The sequence below is a fragment of the Nelusetta ayraudi genome, unplaced genomic scaffold (genome assembly GCF_046127955.1).
Source record: "Nelusetta ayraudi isolate G7.1 ecotype Tasmania unplaced genomic scaffold, CSIRO-AGI_Nayr_v1 ptg000192l, whole genome shotgun sequence".
NCBI classification, from domain to species: Eukaryota; Metazoa; Chordata; class Actinopteri; order Tetraodontiformes; family Monacanthidae; genus Nelusetta; species Nelusetta ayraudi.
The window spans coordinates 417954-430000 of record NW_027466241.1 but is presented as its reverse complement, the minus strand read 5'-3'; the positions used below and the strand labels follow the sequence as shown (position 1 = coordinate 430000).

At 47.5% G+C, this 12047-nt stretch overlaps 1 protein-coding gene across 2 annotated transcripts in view; it reads right to left on the bottom strand.

Moving 5' to 3' along the window:
- LOC142881374 (glycine receptor subunit beta-like) overlaps window positions 1-11106 on the bottom strand; it is an 11705-nt gene extending 599 nt beyond the window's left edge. The window contains exons 1-11 of one of the 2 annotated variants that reach the window (XM_076015650.1): window positions 10965-11106; window positions 7557-7689; window positions 7036-7142; window positions 5221-5288; window positions 4615-4841; window positions 4414-4496; window positions 2899-3036; window positions 2257-2409; window positions 1507-1655; window positions 1262-1423; window positions 1-637 (exon numbers count right to left, since the gene is read on the bottom strand). The exon at window positions 1-637 is cut by the window's left edge and continues 599 nt beyond it. In XM_076015650.1, the coding sequence (XP_075871765.1) occupies window positions 344-637; window positions 1262-1423; window positions 1507-1655; window positions 2257-2409; window positions 2899-3036; window positions 4414-4496; window positions 4615-4841; window positions 5221-5288; window positions 7036-7142; window positions 7557-7681 (1506 nt within the window). In that variant the 5' untranslated portion in view covers window positions 7682-7689; window positions 10965-11106 and the 3' untranslated portion in view covers window positions 1-343. Of the gene's footprint in view, window positions 638-1261; window positions 1424-1506; window positions 1656-2256; window positions 2410-2898; window positions 3037-4413; window positions 4497-4614; window positions 4842-5220; window positions 5289-7035; window positions 7143-7556; window positions 9887-10964 lie in introns of those variants that run through there. The other variant, XM_076015649.1, reaches the window with a different exon arrangement.
- Window positions 11107-12047: the final 941 nt, after the last annotated feature.

Genomic DNA, 12047 nt, shown 5'->3' with positions numbered 1-12047 from the left:
CCCCTCTGGACATGATCATAAACTACTGTGCGACCTTCTTCAATCTAGCCAGTTGAGAGGTGTTGATGTTGGAAGGTGTCGGCCTCGCAACCGCTGTTATTGAGACACATGCCAGGCCAAAATAAATATTTATGAAATGTTTTTTTGAAGGGGGGTGTCAAAAAATTATTCTTATACTGACACAACAATAACAAATGCAATAACAAAAAATATCCGTAAACGTGTGGGCGTGGCCTGCACAGACTCCTTCAGCCTCTGCGGTTCCAAGGCGCGTCTCCGGGATCCTAAATTCTAAATTCCATCCTAATTGGCTACGATCCGCTCGCGCTCCAGGACTCTGTGGTCACAGGTAGACGGACCAGTAGACCACATTGAAGAAGAGGAAGGAGAAGGGGAAGAGGGCCCGGGCGTAGAGGTCGATGCGCTTGGCTGCGGCGGGGATGACGGGCTTGGGCGGCGGTGGCTTCTTGCTGGCTTTGTTCTGAGACTTGAGGTCGCCCTTCACCTCCACCGGCTTGCCGTAGCAGTCAAAGTTGGAGAGCTCAAAGTCCCGCGGCAGGGAGCCCACAATGCTGAAGTCGTTGGAGCGAAGGTCCGACTTGGAGGTGCAGACCTTCTTACAGCGAGTTTCCACCACCTGGAGGAGAACATGAGATGGTTCCAGTCAAATATTCCGGCGTGGACAATTTAGTGGCTGTTTTTGTGCCATTTACCAGTGAATTCCAATAAAACGCAAAATTGCTCCTCCCCCCGCACCACCACCGTGTCACAGTTCAAATTTTAATAATGTTTGATTGGGTATTTAAACATTTGTTTTTTAGGCCAAGTTCCCAGAGTCTCCAGCCCCGTGTCATGTGATCGTTTCGAAACACAGGCGCTGTTCTATGTAAATCTGTTTATGCAGCGCTATTTTGCGATGTTAAATTTTAACGCAACGCGTTTCATTTTCTTCTTTTACTGTCCTTCTGAAGACTGGTTGAGCCTACGACAGCTCGTTCGGCAAATTGAACAAATGTGCCAAAGGAGTATGGACTTCTAACATGGTTGCAGCAAAAACATTTTCTAGTGGCCACCCAAGGTTCTGCAGTCAAAAATTCCGTGCAGCCTAAAAAGCATTCTTCCCAATCAGAACGCAATACAAAAATAAACAGCTGTAAAACCATCAAATGGAGGCCTCAGACCTGAGACACACTTCATAATAGAGATTTATATATTATGAACCAAAAAAAAAAAAAAAACAGCACTGTTTTCAGCTCTTCACCTGCAGAGTGTTGACATGGATTGGCGTTCCTCCCGTCCCGTTGGCCGCGCTATTGTTGCTCTCGTTCGCCGCCTTCTGCTCCTCTTTCTCCTTCAGCGCCCTCTCCTTCGAGGCCATCTTGGCTTTTTCCTCCTCGATCAGTTTGGGGCTGTTCAGCATCACCTGCCGAGCCAGAGGGTCAAAGGTCAAAGGCCAGTGCGAGGAGGCGTTCGAGTGGGCGCACGTGCGTGTGCGAGTCAGCCGACCTGCACCACGGCGTATTCCACCAGCGATGAGAAGCCAAACAGCAGGCAGGCGATGAGCCAGATGTCGATGGCCTTCACGTACGAGACCTTGGGCAGCTCCGAGGCCAGCAACATGCTCTCACTGGACAGCGACAGCACGGACAGGATGCCTGCAAGACGCAAAGCAAACGCACCACCGGCTTAAATCCACCGTATCGCTGCCACCACCCACTAACAAAGAAAATAGATTTAAAAAAAAAAAAAAAAAATGGCGGGCGGAGTTTCCACTTTTAAAAAGTACAATGGCGAAATACCACAAACCTACACTCCATCCACTGTGGTTAGAGTTATAGTTGTACTAAATAGTTAAATTTATCATATAAAGTAGTTATTTAGTAAATATGGCCATAAAGTTGTGGGCGTGGCTACAGTTTCGTAGCCAACTGTGGTCGGTTTCCTGGTGGGTGGGTGTTAGAGGGCGTGTCACACTGTGCACTCCTGCTCCAATCACTGCTCACCTCCGGTACCGATCGCACATCCAAATATGGACTTATTCACAATAGTCACAATTACTCCGTCCATATTGATATACAGTCAATGGCAACAACAAGTGTCAAATTTCTGATGCTACAGAGGATAAAATCAGCAAAGCATAAAAAAACATATTTTTAAGATATTTTCAAAACCTGCAACTCATGAATAACTTCTTTCTCTTTACAGTGTCGTTTGATGCAGATTCCTCAGATAAAACGTGTGTTTGTGTTCGTTTACCCAGCGGGACTCGAGCAGCTGACGCATCGGGGTTGATCCAGAATGACAACCAGGACAACACGACAATCAGCAGTGTCGGAGCGTAGACTCCCATCATGTAGAAGCCCACCTGCCGACGCAGGGTGAAAATCACCTCCACACAGGTGTAGTAACCTACCACAGCAAATACACCGCACTGTAAAAGACACAGGTACTAACATCCCACCTGCATTAGCATGAGTAGCATTAGCAGTACGGATAATCATCTCTAGAATAGGGCTGCATTGTTTGAAATGTGAAATGTCTTCAAGAAATGAAAAAGGGAAAGCCAAGAAGAGAATGAAAAAAAGCACAGCTAAATTATTGCAATTTTAAAAAAAATGAAATAAAAAATAAGATGCAGTTGAAAAAATAAATCCATTTTTTTTATTTTTAAGACAATGAGCATCATTTGACTTGAGGTCTCGAGAGAGATTCTCGTTGTGAGCGGTTTAATTTTATTTCTATCTGCTGCAAGTTTTATGACTGAAGATTTTAGACAACAAAAACAAGAGGACCACTTTTCCTGTTTTTTTCACAAATCAATAGTTTCTGATCATTCAAAAGAAAAAAGTCGAGTAAAAAGTTTAAATTAATTTTCGACTCAGTCGAATGGTTCACAACCTGTCCCCGGGTAGTACTTGGTGCAGTTCCCGTATTTGATGTCCTCCTGCTTGATGTCAAACTGGGGCAGAGCGATCTCGTCCATCTGCACCGGGTCCGACTGCCACATGAACACCAGGTCGCTGGTGGTGTAGCCGACTGCAGCGCAACAACACAGCACAATGCAACACAACACAAAAGCGTCACGCTGAGTACACATGGATGATGTGGGTGGACGGTGGCTTCCTGGTTTCAGACCTCAGAATCCAACATGGCGGCAGCTAACACCTCCACCAGTAAGGATTTTGTCTCCCACATTATGTGGCACCATAGAGCATGAAGCAGTAGTGTCACTTCCCATCATGCCTCTGTAACTCACACGATGCATCAGAATGGATCAGCTAATCACAACAAGCTGAGACACTGCATGTAACGTGACACGACGCTGGGAACAAACTCTTTCTGGACTTTTAAATTTTTTTTTAGAAATATTAAATAGCTATGACTTCAAACTATGTAATACAGAGATTGATGATCAACCATGTTTCAGGTCTGTTTCAGATTTTTGTATTGAAGACTTTGGGGAAAATGCTTTTTTTTTTTTTGGCTGCAGTACTTCGAGTGGCCACTCGAAAGAAATTGCCACATTGCCGGGTTGGAAGCATGGATGTATTACAAGAACTGGATACTGGACTGGCAATATGGCAGCGGGCGGCAGGCTGCAGCTAAAAATTAAAAAAAAAAATCCCATGGGCTCTTTCTCAGCTCGTTCTGATTGGCTGCGTCCTGACGTGTCTGTAAGTGATGTTATCCAGGATCGTTCTGATTGGCAGAGGATCATGTGAGTTACAGTTCACGATGGAAACTGACACTGCTCTGCATGTGCTATTGGCTCATTAATGCAGAGGTCAAAAACTTTTTCCGGACATGGCTGCTTGAGCAACTTCATTGAAATGAGTGTGGCGCCATCTTGGACTCTGGGGGCTTGGTTGGGAGACACTGGCTGTGTCTCAATTCAGGGTCTGCATCCTTTGAAGCCTGCATTTGAAGGCCAGTTGTGTCATAGCACTGCGCGAAGGCTTGTCCCAATTCACTGAAATTCGAAGGACGCTCCAAATGCGCCTTACTTTTAGCCGATTTGGAGGATGCACCGCTATTATTATAGCGTCCTTCTGTATCCCAAGATGCTTTGCGTGTTGCTGCTAAGCATCCTGGGATCCTGTGAAGTCAGCTGAAATGGCGGCATCTACCGGCAAAGACACAACATATAAATTTAAGCATCCAAATTTGACATAAAACATGAAGTTTTTACTTATTATTTGAACATCTAACGCCATGGTTAGATGGCGAACCCATGGTTAGCTTGATGCTATAAAAACATCACTTCCGTCCACGGTGGACGTTTCTCGATTTGAGGCTGCAACATCAGTCTGCTTTTGCAGCACTGAAAATTGTGTGTGTGTGTGTGTGTGTGTGTTTGTGTGTGTGTGTGTGTGTGTGTGTGTGTGTGTTCCTGTGTGCGTGCGCAGTACTCACAGCTCTCCAGCTGCATCTTGCACAGCTGCGTGTCCATTGGGAAGAGTGTGAGGTCCAGAGGACAGGACAGCGTCACCGAGAGCCTGACAGACGGGAAAGAAAATAAATATATAACGAAACGATAATCAAGCGAAGTGCTCAGTGACTCCCAGGTCAGAGGTCAGAGCCAGACTGTTCAAACAGGAGGTGCCTCCTCCCGACCTCATGCTGATGAGCACGTCGCCGTTGCGGAAGATGAACAGCAGAATGTTGTCCTGCGTGACGTCGTGGAAGTTGGCGTTCTTCTCATTGGCGAAGAAGAGGTCCGGCTTCCACAGACACTGGAACATGTTGGGGTCCACCGTCAGCGCCTCGCTCTTGAAGTCGGTGGGCAGACGGAGCCGCGGGTCGTTCCACCGCTGCCGCAGGAAGATGTTCACCCTGTAGTCCTGCGGGCACAGGATTGGGAGCGTGTGCGTGAGCGACGCCGCTAGCTGCAACACGGCCCGAAACTTTCCAGGAGAATTAGGGCGACGCTTGGACCAGGTGACCTTTGACAGGTGGTTCTCAACTGCTGGAGTATCAGGACCCACATTTTTTTTCCCCTTGTCATGAAGTCACAAGTACAGCACTCAAATTCATTCCACAAAAATAGAAAACGCTTGCCCACATTCTGTGGTGTCTAGTAAATAAATTAATGAACTAGTATAACATTTGTATTGTGTGTCCTGCAAAATAAATGTCCATCATTATCTCCATATATATATATATACATATATATGACTGCTGCCACCATCTAAGGCTCTGGCTAAAGAGTGTGTACGTCACCATGGTGGTCTCCTGGATGGAGCCGAAGCTGTTGATGAAGATGTTCACCTTGGACTCGACCGGGATGCCTGAAAAACACAACCAGTCAGCCACCCATCAGATGTGTCCGTGCATTAAAAGGACATTTCAGCCAGACTCGAAACATCTTTGATGGTGAGATTGTGAGAACCAGCAGATCCGCTCAGTCAGTGGTCAGTTGGGAAGGGGTGATTTTTGGCTGAACTGTCTCTTTCAAGTGCAAAAAAAAACCGACAAGGAATTGTGAGATTCCCCACCTCCCGCCTCGCTTCACATCAGCTGTGGACACTGAATCGACCAATAAAACCAGCGGAAAGAGGCAAAAACCAATGAGAGCCGCTGGATTTTCCAGAAGCCACAAAGAGCAGTAATAGCCACGGTTTTATTTATTTTTTTCCTAAGTTATTTTTGGTTTTAAAAATACATTTGAGTCAGATTAACGGACATCTTTACACTCAGTCATTGCCCTGAGCGTCCAGTAGGGGGCGGTGTGCTCTGCACCGAGGCTCGCTGGACCCTGCTTCGACAACCTCGGTTGATGCAGCCTCCTGTCGACGCAGCTGCGCAGAAACTTGCTTGTGGTCCCTGCCGCGACTGCTGAAGGCGGCGGCCAAAAGATATAATAGAACCGAAAAGTTTCTGTCTAGCTGTTCAGGAGCAGGAACCATGAAGCACGATCACCGACAGGAAGCTGCATCTTTATTTTTATTGCCACCTACTTCTTTATTATTATTATTATTATTATTATTATTATTATTATTATTATTATTATTATTATTATTATTATTATTTAATAGTATTACCGTTTTCTCTGTCTGATAATTGTAGTATTTATATTATTACTATATATTAATTCTAAACCTTTTCAACTGCATATTACACGAACACAAAACCTTTAATGTGGTTGTTTGTTATCCACTCTCTGTCTGTCTGTCGCTGTATTGTCCGATTGCATCTCCCTTCGACTGGAACTGGACTCTGCCGACTCTCTGGTGAACCTGGCCGGGACCTACTCGCACTGGTGATGGTGGTGCTTCATTTTGAGGTCGGTGTGTTGGCTGTGGAAAACTGCCTGAGGACGCTACCACATGTGGACAGCCGGGGGCAGCAGTGACAGGACAAGCGGCTGCTCCGTGACTGCGTGTCGAGCGCTCAGCGGTGGCATGTTACATGATTTCTGCTTAATATCCGACAATTAACTTTGTTTCATGTGAACTCAGTGACTCAGTGTGTGAGAGTGTGTGTGTGTGTGTGTGTGTGTGTGTGTGTGTGTGTGTGTGTGTAACGTGGTGGGGGTGAAGGGGCCCATCTGCTAGTAGCTTAAAGCCTTTGCAGAGTAAATGAAGCACACACGCGGCCTCGTGTTCTTCCTCTTCACAATCTGTTTCCTCTCTTCCTGTCGCTCAAGCACTCCTCCGCTGACTTCCTGTCGCTGCTCTGTTCGGGGGCGGGGGGAGGGGGGGGTGTAACCGCTGTTTGGTTTGTTTACTTGTGTTTGTTTGTTTGTGTCTTTGTTTAATTCACACAAGATTAGGCATGTGGCACCTGTTTCCCCATCAACTTGTTCATCTCTGCAGTCTCGCAGCGAGTACGGCTGAAATCTTCGGTCCAAGTATCCTCAGATCTGCCTTAAAAACTGTAGTTCTGTGGCATAGTTCTGTGAATTTGCTGGTTTGAGTACAACGGGACCAAGGCGAACCAACTGGCTCCAATAGAAACAATTTTGAACTCTGTTCCTATTGAGGGCGGATGAGCTGGTTCTGGAGGCACTGCGCCACACTGTCTTCTTGGTCTTACCCTGAAAGTTGGGCCTGATTCTGGGGTCGTAGCTGACCATCAGTCGGTTCAGGATGTTGGAGGTGGAGTTGACGGGAACCTGAGCCAAGTCCTCCGGGGAAAGCTGGCTGTTAAAGGAGGAAAAGAAAATCTCTCTCAATGAATCCACCGTTTAATTGAGCGCCGACTGCGACGGCGATGCAGCGGCGAATCCTTGTGCGCAATAAGTCGTTGCACGGTTATCAATAACGTCCTAATCCGTCCTCAGCGGTCGATCATATTCCAGTTCCACCGTGTTCGGGACACGGCTCCTGAGTCTTCGTGACCGTAATTCGCAAGCACGCGCTCTTGTTACTGTGCTTGTCAGCATCATTAGAGCAGAAGTGTGGAGCTGATGGCGTCTCACCAGCTCGCAGAGCTTCTGTGTAATCGCTTTAATGCAGGAGGGTTAAGAGGCCAATTAAACGGCACCGAGGAGCGGCTTCTCTCCCATGTGTGTGTGTGTGTGTGTGTGTGTGTGTGTGTGTGTGTGGTTCACTTACGAGGGACAGACCACCTGCTTGCCCTTCTTCCCCTTTTTGGTGGATTTGCCCTCTTTGGATGAGCCGAGCTGCCAGCAGCACAGCAGCAGCAGCAACCCGACCAGCAGCTTCAGTCCAGGAGTCATCGTGGTGCCTGGACACAGGTACACACACACACACACGCATGCATACGCACACGCACACGCACACACACAACCAAAAAGAAAAGTTTTCATGTGCAGGAAAAACATGACACACAACAGACCACTTGGATGGACGTGTTTGGTTGCAGCAGTGGGAGAAGCTATTTTGCAGCAATGCAGGACAAAACAATCATTGTTAAAAAAAAAAAAAAAAAGAAAAAAAAATGTTCAGAAGTGTCGGCTGAAGATGGGCGGCTGAGTCGGAGGTGTGAAGTTGCCAGAAGGGCAAAAGTCACCAGGACGAGGAATCAAATGTCAGAACTGTCAGAACATCGTCCACCGCCTTCTCCGACGATTTGAACTGGTGGCTACAAGGTTCCACACTGCCCCCTCTGGCCTTTGTTGGTATCCCTCAGTTTGGCCCTTCAGGTTTCCGATTCAGCGGCTGAAGAATTTGTGCAATGACCACAGTGGACGGACAGACAGACAGACGAGGGCGCTCTCTCTATCTCCACTGTCAGTTGAGCGGACGGTCATCCAGAGACGAGTCACTTGGCTTCCTGTGACGGAGATTTTATTTTGCCATAAATCACTATTTGGTTCATTTGTTTGTTCATTGTTTGTTCGATTTTGGTCTAATTTTTAGTCAAAATTGCCATTTAGTTGAGGACGGGCTACTGTAACTGTGGCTCCAGAACCGCCCACACGTCCAAATCCATCCAGTGGCTCAAAGACCGTGAAACCAACCTTTGGGCCTCAAAGGCCACAATGACTCCACCCATTTTCATCATATACCTGTCAATACCTGTCAATACACGAAACCGCTGGCAGCTGTGGTTCAACCCAAACAGTGAGGCTCCCACTGGCGCCTCCTCCTGGACCCTGACTCATCACATCTTCTGCTGTCAGAGCCCCTCGGGTTCTTCCCATTTCTTCCCTTGATCACGATTTCCTGATCGGTTTCATTCCCGTGAATTGAAACAGTTTCCCAGGCTGATTCTTTTCTTTTTGTTCAGATTCTTGAGGAGAGCCGACACCATTGATCTTCCTTGAGGGGTATTTTCCATTTAGTACTGAGTGAAACTGCAACGTTGCAGCGCTTGTCGCATGTGGAAATCAATACAAACACTTAATGAGAAAAGTCCGTCAGACAGGGACGAGCGGCCGTCAGCACCATCAACCACTGAGGAAGTGGAGGGAAGTCCAAGGAGGACCGGACGGATTAACAGGAGCTGCCTGTAAAACCCACATTTTGCTGTTTTTCTCCTGCTTTTCTTCACCAGCAGGAGCTGAGCCCTCCTGATCCAGCCTTGGCCAGGCCAGATGTTGCTCCTGCTATCAGTTAACTTTACTTCCTGTTTTGCTTGGAAGCGCTGTTGCACCCCAAACCCTCAGAATGCCATGCTTATATTTTTACCAAGAGCGTTTTGTTTTTGGGTTTTCTACCAGAAAACACACCCCAGAGATTAAAAGACCTTCTCCACCAGATCTTCAGACCGTCAGACCTCAGGCTCTTCGCTCTTCTCCTTCAAATAGGATCCAAACCTGATAGATTTTTCCTATTTTTGGGGGGCTGCAGTCCAAAAACAGAAATGAGTTGTTGTTTTTCTTTGTTTTGTTTCTTTTCCAGTTGAAGCTCCACTGCGGCGCTCTCCGATCTTTCCATCACCAGCGGTAGCTTTTCGGTCTGACTGGTCGTGCTGCTGTTGTGTTGCCAGAAGACGCCGAAGGCCCTCGGTGTCTCAGGCTCCGCTGCACATAATCCTCTCCTGCCACTTCCTCCTCGCTGCGTCTTTACTGCCACTGCTGCTGCTGCTGCTGGAAAAAACTGTTGCAGAAGTCACGTAGAAACCTCGCACACGTAAGAATTCAAAACTGAAAGAATTAAATTGTAAATGAAAAGACCTCAAGCTTCACACATATTCTGGCAAAGTTGTCTTCTGGAAAAAAAAAAACATCTATTCCTACAGGCTTATTCATTGGAACTGGAATGAGCTGACTGTATTTAGTGGATCCTGTTTAATTGTTGCCAGTTGATATTGTACGGTGACCTTGAGTGCTTTTAACAACAACAACAACTACAATAACAATAATAATAATAATTAGTCAAAATATTTGTGTGTGCGTCTGCCCCTCTTCTTTCTTTCCTTTTTAAATATATGAGTTAAGTGATGTGGGTTTATTAATTTGACATTTAACACAATAGAACATGTGCAATGTTTGGTCACATGGCTCTCAGGTGTCGGAGCAGGTGTTGCTGATGAGCAGGCAGCTGCACCCACCCCTACCCCTGCCATTACCACCCCCCCCCCCACACACACACCCTTTACCTCCCTCCACAAAGCGTGATGCCAGTTTTATTCGCTGCATTTAATTCACATATGTCCCCGAATCGCTGCAAATCGCTGCCATTTCTCACCGAACCGAGCCGGGACAATGAACTGCGAGGAAGTGCACAGAGAAACAGTCCGTGACGAGAGAAAAAAATAAAACAACTTTCCGCCTTTTTTTTTTTTTTTTTTTTTTTTTTTTTATGTGTGTATGTGTGTGTGTGTGTGTGTGTGTGTGTGTGTGTGTGTGTGTGTCCCGCTTGGGACGGTAAAGAACGCGGAGGAGCCCCCCCCCCCCCCTCTTCCCTTCCCTGGCTGGTGGTGAGGGAGGGAGGGGAGGGGTGTTGAGGCAAGAAGTAACGACGCCGTCCATCATGCCGGCAAGACAAACGAGTGGAGCGCGTGGCGGAGAGTGAAAGTTGCAGCGGGGCCCGGAAAGTGTGCGGAGGCTGCGGGGAGACTGCGGCGCGAGGCAATGACACAGCTCGGTGGAGGAGCCCGCGTGATTACAGACGCGCGCGCGCGCACACACACACACACACACACACACACACACAGCAGGAAAAAAGTGTGAGAAACCAGCACAAAACAACCTCAGACACGCGCACATACATACGCACGCACGCAGACCCACAACAAGGACGGCACCTAAACATCGTCCCGCTGACGTCACGAGATCTGTACAGTACTCTCTGCTCGCTGCTGTCCTCTCCCTCTCTCTCTCTCTCTCTCTCTCTCTCTCTCTCTCTCTCACACACACACACACACACTCACACACACACACACACACGCACGCACGCACACGCACACGCGCGCGCACAAACGCACACACACACACACACACACACACACACACACACACACACACACACACACACGTGTCCCAGGGCTGCAGCTGCAGCAGTAATCACCACGGGACAAATACACAGCGGGCAGGACGATGTTATGAGACTCACCTCTGCTGCTTCACTCCTGCTGCATCACAGGGATCCGGAGGGGAGCACTCACACACACACACTGAGAGAGGCTCCAGCCTCTCTCCACTCCCCCTCCTCTCTCTCACTCCTCTCCCTCTCCCTCTCTCTCGCTCTCTCTCCCTCCTTCATCTGCACTGCTCTTGCGTCCAACTTCCTCTCTCCCTGCCTGCATGTACAGGGAGGGCGAGCTGCGCCGTTAACGACCTGCAGCAGCAGCAGCAGCAGCAGCAGCAGCATCGGTCAGGCTGGAGGCCCTGGGGAATCATCGCATCACATCGCACAAGAAGTTCAAGGTCCTACAGTCAATCACTGGGATGGTCTGCACGGCACCAACATTGTTGCTTTACATGTACATTATTTTTTACTGCAAAAAAAAAAAAAAAGTGACTTTGAAAGGCCTCATCGTGCGCAAAATGAATTTAGCGACATACAAGCTTAGATGTGCCCTTGTCATAGACATGTGAGGAAGAGTATGACTATTGTGTTTGGGGCCCTGGGAGGGCTCTGCCCTCTTATTTTAGCATCCAGTGATTCAGCTAGCTGGAATACTTGTTATAATAAGTGGGGATTTCTGATAAAGCAGGCTGCTCGGCACTGCAGTGCTTTTCGCAAAGATCATCATCAATGTGACCCGTCGCCGGGGCCACGTTATGGCTCTGCTGTGGCTAACGACCATCCAGGGGCCGGAGGGGCTGAGGAGTGAGATGGACTCGCTGTTCCAGAGCTGCTCATGATTGTTTTGCGCCTCTGCAAATGTACTATAGGCTCTCCCTCAACTGTTGTCTCAAGCCAACCTTTATGAAATCGCCGGCTGTCCATTTTGGCTCAATTTTATTGTCATGTAAGGACAGCTGGCTTAATGACTAAATGCTGAAATGACAGGGAGATGCAATGTTACATGACCACTCAGAAATGAATTTATTACTTAACAAAATCTATTCAAATTTCAATATTTTTAGTTTGTTTCAGTATTTAAAATAATTTTATTGGCCATAATTTTGACTAAAAGCATGACATTTTCCAGCTGTGTTTTAGCACTCCCAAACTTTGGGAGTGCTAAAA